Source organism: Caloenas nicobarica, chromosome 16, assembly GCF_036013445.1.
Source record: "Caloenas nicobarica isolate bCalNic1 chromosome 16, bCalNic1.hap1, whole genome shotgun sequence".
In the NCBI taxonomy this organism is placed as follows: Eukaryota; Metazoa; Chordata; class Aves; order Columbiformes; family Columbidae; genus Caloenas; species Caloenas nicobarica.
The window spans coordinates 2713244-2730206 of record NC_088260.1 but is presented as its reverse complement, the minus strand read 5'-3'; the positions used below and the strand labels follow the sequence as shown (position 1 = coordinate 2730206).

At 40.2% G+C, this 16963-nt stretch overlaps 1 protein-coding gene across 1 annotated transcript in view; it reads left to right on the top strand.

Annotated features, from left to right (window-relative positions):
- Positions 1 to 16963, top strand: part of TMEM132C (transmembrane protein 132C) — a 177895-nt gene that overhangs the window by 121608 nt on the left and 39324 nt on the right. The window contains exon 4 of the mRNA XM_065646400.1: positions 11574 to 11757. Within this exon, the coding sequence (XP_065502472.1) occupies positions 11574 to 11757 (184 nt within the window). The remainder of the gene's footprint in view (positions 1 to 11573; positions 11758 to 16963) is intronic.

The following is a 16963-nucleotide window of genomic DNA, read 5'->3' as shown; positions in this document are numbered from 1 at the left end:
GACAAACAAATCGATAGGATTTGAGCTCTAGAGATTTAGTCGAATTATCATTAGCAAGGAGTTACGACTGATCCAAATTAAGTCTTATTTATAACATGAAGGAAAACTTTATGCTTCAAATTCACACCATTTCAGACCGTCTGTAGTGTGGGTGGGACATCCGCACAGGGTGGGATGTGGGCAGCTCTTGGAAAATAAACTTCACCCTTAGAAACTGGCAAAGAACGTGAGCACGTGGGACTCTCACCCCTGCAAACCTCATGGAGCTTCCTCACCTTCCACAAGTACCTTCCAGAAGAGGACTGTAAATCCGATAATGGACGCTCTTCTGAGGATTCCCCTGTGGGATCGAGTTTGTACTCTTTTTCTGTTCTACTTTCACTTAGTGGGAAGATAACCCTGAAGTTTAGTTTTGAAATTAAACTAATTGGACTTATCTGCTGGTTGGATTGAAGCAGCGGAAGGAGGGCTCGGTGATTCAGGAGTGAGTCAGCAGACGTTCTCCTTGTCTGCAGCCTGGCGCGGAGTTCAGCTCTCATACATGGAGTTGTGCATGACAAATTCACACAACAGCGGATTTCCCCCCCCACGACCACAAACCCTTCATTGCCACCGCTTTTTCCCGTGCATCCCAAATAGCTAGTTCAGACCCGTGCTGCCATCAGCCTGCTGATGACAGATTCCATAAGAAATAGTGTTCTCACAAGTGCGTTATCTTCAACTTGTGTGTTCCCCGTGCTGCTTTGTGCTCTTTCTCATCTCCCTGAGCGTTGTGCCGCTCTCATCCCGCATGCATGTGCTGCGTGTGCAGATGAGCTTTTGCTCTTGGCTTTGCATTTCTGCAGAGACTTGCAAAGCTGGACGTTCATCCCTCTAATTCCACCTGTCTGATCAAGCAAAGTGTCGCAAGTCAGCAAAGAGCGAGAGTGGTGACTAATATTCTTTAAAATTTCAATAACAAAGGGAAGACTTGTTCTTTATGATTTTTTTTTCTTCTTTTTGACAGTGTCCTCTAAATGTCTTTTGTATAATTACACAGAAACCTGTTTTGATTCACCTAGTGCAGAAAGGCATAGAAAGAAAGGTATAAAAAGTCAGTAATAGTTGCTTGGAAAAAAATCACAGTAAATTTTTAAATCTTCGCTTTGGGCTGTGAGACAAATGTGTAACTCTATGGTGCATAAAGAAATTCTGTGCTAGACTCTTGTTTATTACTTTCTGCAATAAAAAACTCACCGTTGTGTGAAGAGTATTCGGATGCCATGCAGCCCATGCTTTCCCCCAACACTCCTACACTCTTCTGGGGGTCAAGTTAAGAGGAAAATTTTTTCCTAGCAATAGAAAGTCACCTCTCTAAAGCTTGATGTCTCTCAAAAGCTTCATCCAAGTCTGCTGTGTTTGCTTACTTTGAATCATGTCCTGATTTAGTGAATTTGGAACTGAGACTTCCCAACAAATTAGACATAACTGTTTTCTAATTGAGGTGCTGTAGGGAAAAAACAGGTTCGGATAGAACCAGGTATGTCAGAGTCATCACTTCAAAGTTGCTCTTGGAGTTTCTCTGAAAGTATTTTGTCAGCCGAGTAGGCACTTGCTTTTCTCACAGGCCATTTAACAGTAGGATCGTGTCTCCTTCATTTGTCTTCTTGAAATATTGAGGACACATTGCTCTTCATGTGCCTGACAGTCAGACAGGAACGTCTGCACTCTGCCTGCAAACTGGTGGCTGCTATCAGCTCTTAGAAGAAACATTTTAGCTGCAAATCCAAACGTTCAGTCGTTGTCCAATGGAATCTTTAAAAAGTAGCTGGCATCTCCTAGAAACTTTGATGAACATTTTGCTTAAAGACAGTTTTTCTACTATAGCAAATATCTTCTCTGTTTTCCTGCTTTTTCATTCTGTTAAGCACAAATGTCAGATAGGACTGCCAAGAAAGGAAGGTCCAGGACTTCTTTTCAACACGCAAACAAACTGAGTCTAGACGTGAAGTCTCCGTCCTGCTGGTGACATCTTCATTAGTAATAGAGAATGACTTCACTCGGGTTTTTTTTAAACTCTACCCTAACACTGAACTGGGTTTGCCTCACAACTTACTTTTTTGCTCCTAAACAAAGTGGTTTTTGTTGTGAAATTCACAACTTGCTTGAGGAAAGCCGGACACTAACAAAAATGAGAACTTTTTGGATAGAAGCTCTGATGATTGCAATTATAACACGATGTTATAGTGCTGCAGTGGAAGAGAAGTCAACAATAAATACCTATACTGCCTTCAATACAGTGGACGTAAGGAGAAAGAAAAATATGAATATCCAGAAGTGAAAGGGTGAACTTGCTATGGAGATGCTGAATTATGCAGAAATCTAAACAGAGATAGTTGGTGTAATCTCAAATCTATCAGCCTTGACAATATCCTTTTAAATGACTCCTTAAAAATGTTAATTGCACATCATAGGCACTTCAGCAATGACATTTCTGCCACTGAATGTCATGGGGACATTTTTCCTTTTATTATCCTTGAACAGGGGAAGTGAAGTACTGGAGTTAGCCACCAAATAACTGTATCATGAAATGTAATGGATCTATCTCCAATATTTATGTTGGTTCTGGTTTTAATAAGCTTTTTAAATTTACAATGAGTGAGAGCTGTGGATGGTGTTAGGAAGGCAGCGTTGTTAAGCTTTGCTTTATGAACTGTAAAATAAAGGTTTGTCCATCAGACTTGCAGAACTACAGATACTGAAAGCCCTGGGGTCCATGATTTTTGTAAATTTGAATAAGAGCTGCTTTATAACTGCAGACAGAAGTTGGTCACATTTTTTGTCTAATTTCCCTAGGATATTCACTAGTGTCAGCTCTCTCCAGCATACAGTTTTGTTCTGATTATGCAGAAAGAAGGTGGGGAAAAAAAAGGGAAAACAGACAGGGAAGAAAGGAAAGTGGAATAAATCATCCCAGCAACCACTGCTGGCATTTTAAGATTTTCCACCGTGAACTCAAAATGAAGGTTCTTTCTCTAAGATGGCTCCTGCAGTTTCCTGTCCATCTTTACCCCTTCAGGGGAAGCAAAAAGATAAAGAGAAAGGCAAAACTTCCTTTTTTGTTGCTGTCTAACCTATATTGCCTCTATCTTACTTTAGGAAACTCCCCTCCTTATGATGGCGTGTTTAGATGATTCTCAGTGGAGTTATATGGTTATGTCAGTGTGCCAGTGTGCACCTTATCTTGCACTTTGGTTTGTTTGGGGTTTTTTTTCCCCTTTCGTATCTTGGAGGACATATTTGGTAAACAGCATCTGGAGCTAACTGGTAAACTGCAATGGAGTTTCAGCTGAGTTCAGTATTTATCCTACTGTTACTGCTCAGGCTGTCATTTCCTTAGACTAATTTGGGTTTCTGCTATACCCTGACTGTACTTTACTTTAGCATATTAAAGACCATGTGAGCAGCATACAACATGAAAAAGAATTTGCAAGCAAAGAGTTGGATTAAAAGAGTATATCATATATTCTACAAATACTAATAAGGGGAATAATATGGTCCGAGACAGGAGATAAGACCTGAGATTGAAGAAAAGGAATATATTCCTGCTGCAGACTGCTCCGTAGTGAAACTTGCAAGAATATATTGACTTTCTAGAAATAAAACCACTCCTCCACATTCCCCAGGCTGATATTCTCTAGCTCTGGATTTTACACAGTATTACTCAATTCCCTGTAGCTTCTAGTCCGAGGGACTCCACACAAACTGAGTTTGCTCTGTGATGAAATTGCAGCTGTTGAGCGTATTTCTCAAAGGACGCAGCTCATTTCCAGATCTTTTAGTCGCTATTCAGGCAGCTTCACAGGCACCTAGAAAAGCTCTTCTGCTAAACCGGAGGTATCTTCAGAGAGCTGCCACCAACCGGTTGTTGATCACTGCCCGGATCTGAAAAAGCCCTTTGCCTTCTTCACGCACTTGAACTTGAAAAGCTGCAGTCGTGCCCGAATGGAATGGAGGGGAGAGCACGGGGCTGTCACCCACCAGCTTGACTTTTCATTGCCCCATGAACTTTGTTCGTGGCCAGCAAGTTTAAAGAACTACTTTAGTTCACCTTTGGGTTATTTCCTACCATAATATTCAACACTTGTATGTTTTTTTTTTCCTTTACTGTGCCATTAAATGTGTGCTCTCTTTATATCCGTTGCCTCTACAAAAGCCAGATGTTTTGTCAACTTCACATACCTGGTGAATAGTTAACTTTTTAGGTGTTTTCTCAGGGGGCCAAGTGCAGCTGCCCTGTTGGAAAGGAATGGGGATCTTTATGCACAAATATTTGGAGATTTTCAAGCATAGCCCAAAAGCAGATATGCTAGCAGGTCAGTAAAGCAAAAGCACAGTAAAAACTATAGGAACTGAAAGCTGAAGACACCTGACTTGTAAATTAGATGTGCACATCACACATCTGATTTGCATAAGCAGTTACATGTAAATGTGATTTGTCTTGCCACTGGATTCATAATGCAGCTTCATCTTCGGTTTGTTTCAAAACAGGTGCAAATGCCGGGGACACTTAGATCTACGCGAGCAATACCTGGAGGGATGTTGTGCAGAGCAATCAGCTCTTAGGCTGCATCCTTTGCTTTGATCAGTGTGTTGTCTGAGGCCATAAAAGACAAGTGTCTGGTACAGTCTAGTATTAGTAGCTAGTTATTACAGAAATCAACTGGTCATGTCAACAGCAACTGGCACATCTTCACTGGAGGGGGCAGCCTGGTTGGGGCTGCTCCAGTAACCAGGACCTTCTATGTTTTCGTGCTATTTTGATCATATTCTCAAAATCTCATTGCTAATTGTGGCTAACTTGATTTTTATTTTTTTTAATCCCCCTGGACAATACCAGTTTGGCACCTGGGAGTGAATCCTCGAGACGCTGGTCTTGCTGCATTGTAGTTTCTGCAAGTGGGGCTTGATATGAGTGGCAGACACAAGTAGAGACCGAAAGAGGCGGCTGAGTCCATCCAGCTCATAAATGGGTGTAGTAAATGGACTGCCTGTTCTGCATCAATTCCAGGGGTACCGTTAACTATAAATGGAATAAAACACACATGCAAAATATTTGTATTCTGAGAATCTGTTATATAGGCTGCTTTTTCAAAGCTGTTCTCCTGTCTCTGGATATGTTTCACTGTCTGCTTCAAAACTAGTGAAGTAAGCAAGTAAAAGTGAATGACAAAACATGGATTTGTGTATTTTATCTCATCTTGCTGCTTTTAGCAGGCTGACAGAGCCATATAATCTAATGCTGATGATCGGAATGATTCTGACTTCCTTTCTTCATTTGAAAGCCACTGGGTTTGGAGTGAATCTCTCGGAAAATCTCTGCTCAGGGTCTCCTTTCCAGTGATGCCCCTTGGAAGATTTTCGGTGCTTAAACATTTGCTGTCTCCAAAAGAGGAAAATACTTCTTTCTTACAGCGATTCTGGAGAGTTTCCAGCACTGAATGAATACTAAGTAGAAAATGTCCTTCTCGGAGGCAGGAAGAGATGATGAATCACTGTGAAAGATTATTTCTTGACCAATCTGCCTACATATTTTGTTATCTGAAATTATAATGAAGACATTAACAGACTAATATCTTGTGCAAAGTGAATGGAAAATGAGATAAAGGTGGGAGATGATGATAGCTCAGAACTGGGATTTGCACGTAGCCTTCATACGATGGCACCAGTCTGAGGCAGAGGGTCTCCTACCTGCTTCCTTTGGGAAAAGGGAAAAATCGATCTCATCCACCTTGTGCTTGGATGTGATGTAGTAGCAGAGAAGACTAATGAGCCTGCTGTCTTGACTGCAGCATTTATTGGTGATTAGTGACTCTCAAAAATGTCCTGCATAGAAGGGAGAAATTGCTGAGTTACTGCAGTCCCCAGGCAGGTCTCACTCCTTCAAGGACTGTCACATTCTGCTTTCTGCCTGTCCAAGAGAGGAGCTTTTCTGCTTTTCTGTTCTCTAATTAGCAACATGACTTCTGCTGTTTGTTCTAGGATAGCAATTAGCGTCACTGAGATTAGCATCTGTGGGCAAGGCTTGTACAGAGAAGTCAGATAGGCACCACATGCGCTTAATTTTTTTTTGAGACTAAAAAAAAAATATTCACATTGTTCAACTGGGAAATAAAGGCACAGAAAGATCACACCCGAGGCACTCTCTACCTTATGCCGCCCAGACAGTGCACATTTTGTCATCTAAGAGTTTCCCTCGCAAGCGGGAGCTCTCAGCATACCGCTCTGACTCTGTCCTGCATGGATGTGGTTGAACCCAGCTGGGATCCTGGGATCCTGGGGCTCAGAACCAACGTGATACAGGTACCAGATTCAGGTGCCAAAAGTAGCAGACAGACACCAGAGGTTTTATAAAGCTCCACGATGCCCAATTCCTATTGATTTTCTTTTAGCTGTAAGGATCTGTATCTTCTTGTCTTGCCTGAGGTCATTAAAGGATGCTGTGGAGGAGCTGGGAAGTGAAATGAGATTTCCTGTCTCAGTCCAATACCTTAATCAAAAAGCCATGTTTTATATCACAGTTTATGACAAGAAAGCTAAGAAACCTTATTAACTAATCTAACTCTCATCTGGACTGCATTACAGCATTATATCATGCTTTTGAAGATATACATGTGTATAATGTTATGTTACTCAAGAGTTTGCTAAGTTATACCTCGGATATTTTCCTTTGAAGACCTTCATAATACTTTTAATGTGGTAGTTTTCCATGAGATTATGTCCTCCCTATCTGTTAATTGCCAAAATAGATCATCCTTTTCTTTCTCCACTGCTGGTTTTTATTGTTTAAAGATGAAAGCAAGGGTGATATTGGAAAGTAAGAAATTTAAACTGCGTTATGTCTCCAGTAGTTGGCATTCTTCTTTAATTACCACATCCTTTCCATGGTTTTTCCAAGGGATTACCTACCTGAAAGAGACATATTAAGCATTTGTACTCGATTTTATCAAGTCTTTCAGAAGTGAAATGGATGGCTAAGGTCCCAGTGGTGGGTATTACAGGTTTAGCTCTTGGGTGTCTGATTCAAAGCCTCTTGAGTTGATAATGACCCACTCTTTGTTAGCGTTGAGTGCTGACTGTTGGAAAGAACTGGCCACATAATTTCATCATCTTTAAAGTCATCATCAGTCACAGATTCCAGACAGGTTCTAATCTCTGCGTTTTGTTGCTTTTTCTTAAATTGCTACGATTCATCCTGATCCTAGGGTGTGTCCATTGAACATGGCCCAGTTGTCAAATGTGGTTAGGAAAAAGTGCAGGAAGAGCAAAAAATTGAAAATAGCAGAAATAGGAAAACATGTGTCCTGTATCCCATGTTCTAAGATGGGAAGAGGCTTTGGTGTGTACATCTAAGTGGGCTGAAGTACAGATCACTCTGGGGTCCAGGTTGGCCACTGGCTTTTGATGGGAGTTCATCTCTGTACATGGTGGTAGCATGCTTCAATACATTAATTTTAGTGAAGAGTAAGATGTGCAATGTAACAGAGGGATAATGGGGTTTGTACTCTTTTCAGTTTTTAATGTCCTTTAGCAAGCGCTGATCTTGCATTAAGATGTCACTGTCAAACTAGGTAGCATTAAAGAGGAAAAGAGTTGCTAAATTTTCAGCAGGTCGAAGTATTCTTGGATCCCTAGGCACTTTCAGTAAAAATCCATTGGAATAAAGGATGGCTAAAAAATGTTTTTAATCTAGGCTTTTCAAAATTTCTCTTTTGAGAGCCATTGCAATAAATCGAAATTATTGATTTAGCCTGTAGCAGTCCTAAGATTCACTCATTGAAGAGCCGAAACTGCTCTATTACTCAGAGCAATAACCCAACACTTTGAAATCTCTCATCAGAGAGTCGTGGTCCACCCATGTAGACAGGCATTCAACAAAGATTTCCATTTGTTTATGGATCTTACATCATCTGAGACCTCTGCACTGTTTTTCTTAGTAATTATCTGCCTTTTCCCACCGTGGCCCATTAAAGCCTTTGCAGCGCTGGGCCTGGGGTTGCTGTTTCTGGGCCATGCATGGCCCATACAAGTCATTTCAGCCTTGCCAAGTTTACCATCATTCCAGACCTCTGCAGAGAAACAGAATCTGTTTTGCATTCTGGCACCTGTGGTATTACCCACAGTATGGGTCTGTCCATGGGTTTACGAGGGGGTTGTGTATACATTATACCACGTTTTAAATCCCCTATATTGATGAGAGGGGTAAGCACAGCTTTTGATACAGCCAGTCCTAAGTATCCGTAGGAAAAAAATCTCTTTCCAAGGGTAAATATTTCTCAGAGCACTGAAGGTTTGAATGATCAATGAACAGTTGCAAAAGAATGTTTAATATCATACTCAAAAGAATCCTGGTTAAACTAACACTAGCTGATGTCAAAAGTGGGTGTTCTGTCCATACAGTTGGCGAGAGCTGGTGAGTTCCGTGGCAGTTTCTCCCTATGTCACTTATGTTTTGCCTTTTATGCATTTTTAATTATCTTTCCATTAACAGAATATTTCTGTTCCACCTTCTTTTGCTCAAACCGTGCTCTTCAGAAGCATTCACACATCTCTGCCGCGCGGTTCCTCCCCATTCTCCTGGGGTAGTAATTTACTGCTAGCCTATGCCCGTAGTAAATTACTAACCCCATCCCTAACTTGCTGGCTCAGCTGCTGTAACCAGTGAGCAGCACCTAATCCCTGCCCATCTCCACCAGGGAGTAACTGTGGGTTCAGGGCTCCTCACTTGTGCCCGTGTAGCTGTTTAGCAGATCAAAGGGAGTCCTGACTCCCTTGTGCAAGCACATGGTTCAATCTAGACCTGAACGATTAGCATATTTATAAATTAAAATAAATCTAGGGAGTGAACTGGCGCAGGGAAACTCTCAATCCAATCAAATTAGACTCATATATCCGCCCCGGAGCAATTTCTTAGAAGCCCTGCCTTCATGAAGCTTCATTTGTAATCACTACGTGCTGTGTACTTTAGAAAAGTTTTATAATTACTTGCTGTTCCGGCTGCTGAGCAGTTCTTAAATGTTAGATATTAAGGAATTGCTGTTTCAGTCAGTGAACAAGCTCTGAACATTAAACGTGCTTCATGAGAAGTTTTTTTCTCAGCCATTACACATCTCTGAAGGCATATTTTTTTTCAAGTGGATGCTTTCCCAGCTGTTGATCATCTCTCTGTTTCCTCTGTATGAAGAGAGAAGGAGGAAACTGATGATAGTGTGACATCGTATAAAGTCTTTATCGCCATGGGGGGAGGCGGGTGCATTACTCACAAGTGCAGCCGTTTAAATCACGCAGGTCATCCCGAAAAAGTGCCAATAAAACCTTTATCTTATACCATGCGTATTTTTTTTGGCATTTTTGTATCCCCTATTTTACAGAAGAAATACTTCAGCAGCGTTTTACAAAATTCTGAAAATAATTTTGGTACCATTTTTTATGTCTCTCCGCCACTACAGCTTGATACCTTGGGAAGAAGCAGCCTGTCTTTATCATGGGTCAAGAAGCCAGTTGGCTGAAATAGCTCAATGAGAACTGGAAATCCAAACGCAGCAGGTGGTTTTGAAGCAGAGTGGTGAATGGCGATGGCTGGAAACGAGCTCTTCCTCACCCAGAGCGCTCTGCTCCTACAGGCAGAGTTGTGGGGCTCTTGCTGTAAAGCTGCACATTCCCCATCTGCTCGGAGCCCGTTTAGAGCAAGTGGAGACTTCTTGACCACAAAAACTTTCCTGACATACATTGTCTCTTAGAACAACTTTGATGCGTGCAAAATTTCTTCTCTATTTAGCATAAGTGAAAGCACTGAGATAGTCAATCACATGTAAAAACTTTTTCTCTGCCAGTTACTAAGCATCAGATCCGGCAACAGTGAAAATAATGGCATTTCAGGTGCCATTAATCTGAGGCATAATGGTGCCTTTAACAGCTAAATGAACGCTGTAGCTCGAGTGATTCAGGTATCTTTGCATATAATCATGCTTTCAAATAAATGACAAAGTTCAATCCAGTATATATTCATTTGGGATGTCCCAGAAGTGTGTAAACTACAGTTCTCACAGTTGTCTTGTATATACAAGCTGGAAGATTTATTTAGTAGGAACTCTTCAAATGGGAATAGGCTGGTCTTGAGTTATGAATTGCTAAACCCATCTATCTATCCCATTACTACCCAAAAATCACTCTTTAAATGCATGGAGGAAGTAAACCGCTATTGCAAAAGTGTTACGATGTCTCTATTTTGACACAGCAAGAAACCAGCAAGGAAATAAATTTAAAGCATTAGGCAGTATTAGGACTTTTCAGAATAAGTCATCCGAATGAAAACCCATAATCAGAGTAATAATTATCAGGGGAACACATTTGCTTTCAAAGTAATCATGCAAAGTAAAGCACGGAATATGTCTTAAGTAATAAAAAATTGTGATTTCTGTTCAAGAGGTAAAAAGAAAGTCTAGCACTTGAGAATGTAAGTACATGATCAGTTCTTGATGGATTTTCTCAGAAATGGACCTTCATGTATTGTACATTAAAAAAAAAAAGAGGAAAAGTTGAAGCTGTTAATGTGATGAACGCATCCAAAGGTGTGATGAAGCTGGGACTGGGTTACTGGAGTTGGGAAGATGCCTGTCTTTCTCTTCATTTTAAATTTATTGCAGCATAGAGTTAGGTTAAAGTAGTATTCTGTGAAATATCAAGACTTTCTACACTGTGGAAAGACATTTAGAAAGTTCCAGAATAGTTAATGTTTGTTTTCTGATGCAAATAATTTGTACTTCTTATTTCTTTTTAATTAAACTGACAGATAGTCCAGCGAATTTCTATCATATATTCTTTTTATTTCTGGTGTAGTTAAAGAAATTTAATGTGAGGGAAAGAATTTCAGTGTGTCTTTTCGTATTTGTTATTCAAATTATCTTATGCCTCCTGACTTGATAGTATATTTTACCTACCATAGCTTTGTTCTTCCTATTTGGGCTTTTAATTTCCAGAGCATACCTCTAAGTTTAAACTAGTCTTGTCATTTTTCCATTTAATCATGTTAATTGTTTTAACAGTTTCCATGCAGCATATGTGAACTCCAATTACACTGAGTTTTATTGCTAAGGATTTATGTGATTTTGATGGTGGACACATAAAAAAATGTCTTGTTTTTCTTTTTGACTGTGCTAACTCTGGGCTCTTCAGTCTTCATGAGCTGCTCTGGACTTAATTTTGATTGATCAGGGTCAAATCCATCTTGCAGTAGGGTTGAATCATACATGCAAAATCATAAAAAACGGGTCATGGAATAAGTATATTTTTTGCTTTCATCAGATACAATATCCTGAATTTTTATCCCTCCACATAGTGTTCACAGTAAGAGCAGCTGACCCATTTTGAATAATTCCAGTTTGTATGCTCTGAAAAAGTTGTCGATTGGAAAAGGCCTTGTGTTGTATCTGCATATAAATAGCTGCATTTTCCAGTGGCTAATATGATTCACTTCATTTGCCTTCTTCAGCAAAAGTAATAGCTCTTCCCTTTCCCTGTTTTCCTCTTTTCAGAAGTAACAGTTTATTCAATGAGGTCGTGCAGATGAACTTTGAAATAGCCAGTTTCAGCAGCCTCTCTGGAACGCAGCCCATCACCTGGCAGGTGGAATACCCTCAGAAGGGGACAACAGACATAACCTTGTCTGAAATCTTCATCTGCCAGAAGGATCTTGTTGGAATTGTGCCATTGGCGATGGTAAGAAACTGCTTCAGCATGTGGCTCCATCTCATCTGTATATAGTCTGAGAAAATGTATGCCAGACCACAGATAGACTGGCAAAGGGGTTCTTCCCCACCACCCCGTTTTATAGCTGTTGCCGTGGTTTAACTCAGCCCCACGCAGCCACTCACTCACTCACTCCCCCCGGTGGGTGGGGGAGAGAATTGGGAGAATAAATGCAAGAAAACTTACGCGTTGAGATAAAGACAGTTTTTGCCTCTCCTGTGCATAGACTTCGTGGTGAAATTCTGGCAATCTTATTTTTTCAACAGTATCCAGTGGTTTGGAGCAGCTAATTAAATGAGTATTATTTCCTGGAAATCCTAGTCTTCAATATGTTCTTCCCTTTTGAAGAGTAAAACTGCTGCTCATATCAAATGGGGTCATGCCCAGCAATTTCCTGATCCAAAGTCTGTTAAGTCAGCAGAAAGCCTGTGCTACATTCCAGCTCTGAGAGGGAAATAATTGTCCTCATTAGCTGTGGAGTTGAACAGGGAATACATACTTGAGCTTCTGTCCTCTAAAGACTTGAGGATGTGCATAAGGAAGGAATTTCTAGTCAGATTTTGTTTTGAGATAGATGCCTTCATAGGTTCCGGTATCAATGGTAGACATCTGTCTACTGGCAGACAGATCGTATTCGTGTTTGTTTTTTGAAAGAATTCATCAACTTCTTCTCTGTATTCTGCATCTGAGGGAATCAAGTTGTTTTTAGTATCTCATATCAGTGTCTAATGCCTTCGCACTTCCATTAAAGGTTCAAGATTTGCTGCAGACTTGCGTCTATTCTAGATCAAAATTCTTCCACTTACAAGGGTACCTTTAAGAACTGGAGGTCTAAATGAATTAATTTAATGGTGTATGAATCATATAAGGCAAGATCGTTTATTCCCAACAGATGTGCCATTAGGCACTCTGGGTTGTGCACAAGGTTCAAACAAGGAAATCCTTAAACCTTTCTCTCTGCAAAGCTTTCTCATGTTTGTTTATCATATTTCTGTACCTTGTGATAACACTTGGCTGGAGCCAAGATATACTGTGTTAACAGAATCCAGTCAGATGGGATACCAATGCAAAATTGGCTTTACTAGCAGGATATTAGTAGATAAAGGGAATTTTCAGAGTTTTCTGTTAGCTAACACTGCATATCCAGCCAGGGTGTTTTTTCATTTAGGCATTAATCTCTAGCTGAGCTGATTACCTGGCAGTGCTGTTCAGAAACAAGAGTCACACTGAAAAGAGACGGCGATCCTGTATCTGCTGAGAAGTCAGACCACAGTCTTTATCCCAACTACGCGCTGTAAAGCAACAGCACTTGATCGTGCACAGGAGTCAGATCTCAGTGTTTATTGGCAAGTGTGTTTCATAGTCCACTAGAGGGTAAAGTAGATTTTGTTGATTTAAGTATGGAGTGTTCCTACAGCAAAACTGCTGACCTCAAAAGTAGCATCTTTCATTGAGAATTTTTAAACGTGGTCAAAAAAATGGAAAGAGCGGCCCAAAGATACTGTACTGTTAATAGGTCAGGATGTAGGATCCGACCAAGTCTCTGCCATTGGCCTGATGGGCACCCCAGTCAGTGTTTTGGGGCTGAAAGCAGCAAATTTTTGCTTGGTTTGAGTACAACATAAAGGTTCTCTCTGACTCAGAGAGTAACACGTCTCATGTGATCCGTTCCAAACTTATGAAGCAAGAGAGATCATGTATCCCTTTTTGCTGTATGCCTGATTGCGTTACAAAAAAGTAGTAAGATGAAAAACAAGGGGGCCTTCAAAAGGTTGGTGCAATTGTTGCTGCAGTATTTTGGGATGAAAGAGATTAAAGAATTGACATTGTCAGAAAGAACTGAACCTGAAATTTTAAGAGAGACTTGGATCAGTGGAGCAAGTGGTAGGATACAGTTGCTGAAAAATCAATGGAAATTCATCATACAGTCAAAATAGAGGGGTTTAGTACAATCCATATTCTGTGTGCCTGACTACTGGGCTAAATAGTGGATACAAGTAAGAAACAACAGCACAGTGATGCTGCTCCAGTGAACACCACCGTGAAATAAAAGGAGCAAGAGATGTCGAAACTACTGGGCTGAGAATAAGTGTAATAACTTTTTTCCAGAAAAAATGAGATGTAAATTTGAGGTCAGTATATTTGTTTCCTGAGCCCAGAAGTTAATCAATCTGAATAATTTTGGAGGACATTTCACCCTTCAAGGTATTTAGAGAGAAAAATGAGACAGAAATGTTAGGAAAATGTATTTCTAGCTGATTCTGTTGCTTTCAGAGAATATATCCTACTGTCTGCTGTAGGAAAAATCTACCCCAAAGACTTAATCTTCCAGTAGAGAAAATCTACTGAGTTGTGCTCTCTTGTAGCATTTTTGATTTCATGTTACTTGTTGCAGGATCCATTAGGAAAGTGCTTTCACAGGAGCTTAATTAATTATCTGCTAAGCTGGTTTTGAAAACCTCCACAGTTAATCACAAGTAACCTCAGAAATTGCCAATGAATGCATACAAGGTTGCTTAACTTCCCACATTTTCCTCAAATTTCTATATTCTCATGAGCAAATGCAGCCAACTGTATTGATTTTACCACTTGGCTAGATTAAAAAACAAACCCTGCAATTGTTCACAGTTGCAGCATGTGCACACACACAAACCCCGCTGAAGAAATCTGTATGTTTGTGTTCAACATGGGACCATGTTTTAGGAAATGTAGTGAGATTTCTTTTCATGCTTTAAATGGATAATACATTAAACTTTGCTTTAGGCTAGAGCAAGGTAGAACCTTTCTATAAGATCATTGTTTGATGCCAGGAAGGCACATCAATATTAAAGAACTTCTTCCTGGGAGGCAGATTGATGAATCAATAGTTTAATATTTATGCAAAACCATCTGCATCCCCAGATACGTAACTGAAGTATTAGTCCTTCAATAGCAGGATAAACTCCCTCTGAATTAGTTAATCTCTAACTGTGGCTTGCATGAAATCCAGATATTTAAAGTGCTGAAGCATAAACCCAGTGTCAGGAGTTTAATGTGAGAGTTCTAGCCTGAATTTACTGCAAAAGATATTTGTCACCATGGGAAGCCATGTAACTTGCTCATCTCTGCATATTTCCTCTTTATAATAACATTAATACTAAATTTTCAGTGGGTCTTTCAGGCTTCGTTCATCAGGCTCTATAATCCATTGGTAGCTTCTTAGAAGTAAATCAAAGCTGGAACTGCTCTCAGGCATCGCTTAAAGGTTGTTGCTGCTGTGTCACACCGCACGTGCTCAGAAGTTTGTCTTTTCTCCTCAGCTGTATCAGTAGGTTTAAAAAAAAGATGTAATCAGTCGCTACGCATCTGGCCTTTCTGCTGATGTTGTTTTGCATGTACCTTTCTTCACGTTCAGAACTCAAGGTATTGACGGTGCTGATGCAGAAGTCAGTGAATAGACATCTAAGACGCAGAGCTGTGACAAGCAAAACCACTTTTTTTTCCATTTTTATGTATGCTTGTTAACTTGCTTTCCTTTAAAACACAGATGACGGAAAATTTAGCTCCCAAAGCAATCTTTGTTATATACACCTTTATGTGCGCCGTTCCCAAAGGTAAAGATTTCTTAAGGTATTTTATTGTAATGAAGTCCCTGTAATACCATTTTAAAGTATGGTCCTAAATAAACAGAATTTTCATTCCTGCACAGTCTGTGATTTCAGACCATAAAGCTCTATCTGTTTCAAGGTCACAGAAGTGCAGAATTCTCACTCCTGTTCATCTTTGAGTCTTGAATGAAGTGGGGGGCAATAGACACTGAGGAGCTTTCCAGGAGGTAAAATCCGAGGCTGTATAAACACAGCAGTTTCCTGATTTGCCTCTCACAAACAAATAAACAGATAATCTGCATATCAGACTTCTCAGCAGACAGTTATTGTCTCAGATAATTATGCTTAATGGTTGGACTTGATGATCTTAAAGGTCTTTTCCAACCTAAGGGATTCTGTGAATCACATCAAATAAACACTGTGAGTTGAAGGAAATTTATTTGATGTAACTATCTTATTAGTAATGTTAACTGAGACAACCTAAATCAACTATGAAGCCCTAAATAATACCGTGAAGTCAAGTTTTTGGAGTTCCGTTACAAGACCGAGTACGTTGTGTGAAAGATCAGTTGCAATCTTCTGATGTTGAGGGAGAAGCGGTAACCGAGGCCACTTACACGTCTACAATTTCCATCACGACAGGTTACAATTGTTTAAATGAGGATAACGTTCCTTCCTTTAGATTTATGGTGGATATAATTTCACTGAAGTTTGTGTTATTGCTCTATATTTATACCGGATTAACTCGGGAGCCTGCATACCTGCTTATAAATGGCCATGTCACATAGTGCGTTGAGCTGTGACTAGCAATGCATATCGATTAATCTTATCTGTTAAGAATTGGCTGTTTTGTTGTCTGCCCATTGGGAAACAAAAGCAAAAAAAGGCTGAACTGTTGTTCATTGATCTTAAATTGGTCAGAAGATGCAGACAACACAAAGAATTCAAAATGGCTCAATTTAGCAGTGCCTTTTGAAGTCCCAGTCATCATTTCTACAACCCCTGCACTTTTTCTTCTAGCTTCTGTTTTCTTTACTACAATCACATTCAGTCCTGCCTTGTGCAGGAAATGAGAATGGATCAATAAGGCTATCTCAGCTGGCTGGAATTAATTTTTCCATTGGATCGAGTTGTATGCCATTTTCTATGCAGCACACCAGTATGTGTAATTTCCTCTACCAGCATCCCTCACATCTGACAAAGCTACTGAATGGATTACTTTGAGATTTTTAAAATGCTGATGAGAGTTGGGGTCAGCTAGCTTCCAGGTTTTTAAAGTGGTCTGTAAAAGAGCTCTGCCATATAGAGAAATTTGGGGTTTCTTGGCTAATTTTCCTGCCCATGTTAGCAAGATATCAATATGAGGCTTAATACGTATGCTGCCCAGCCTCAACAAAAAATTGCAGAACAGTGAGAATGTGGAGCCAGACAGCCAGGGACTCAATTATTAGATGCTTAGTGTTGTGGTAATACCTAAATGCTCCCCCCAAAGAAGAGCATCTCACAGCACTAAATCCTGTACGGGCAAATGCCAGGCAAGTCAGAATCCTCTAGAACCTTCTCAGTCCACAAGCCAAGCTGATGAAAGT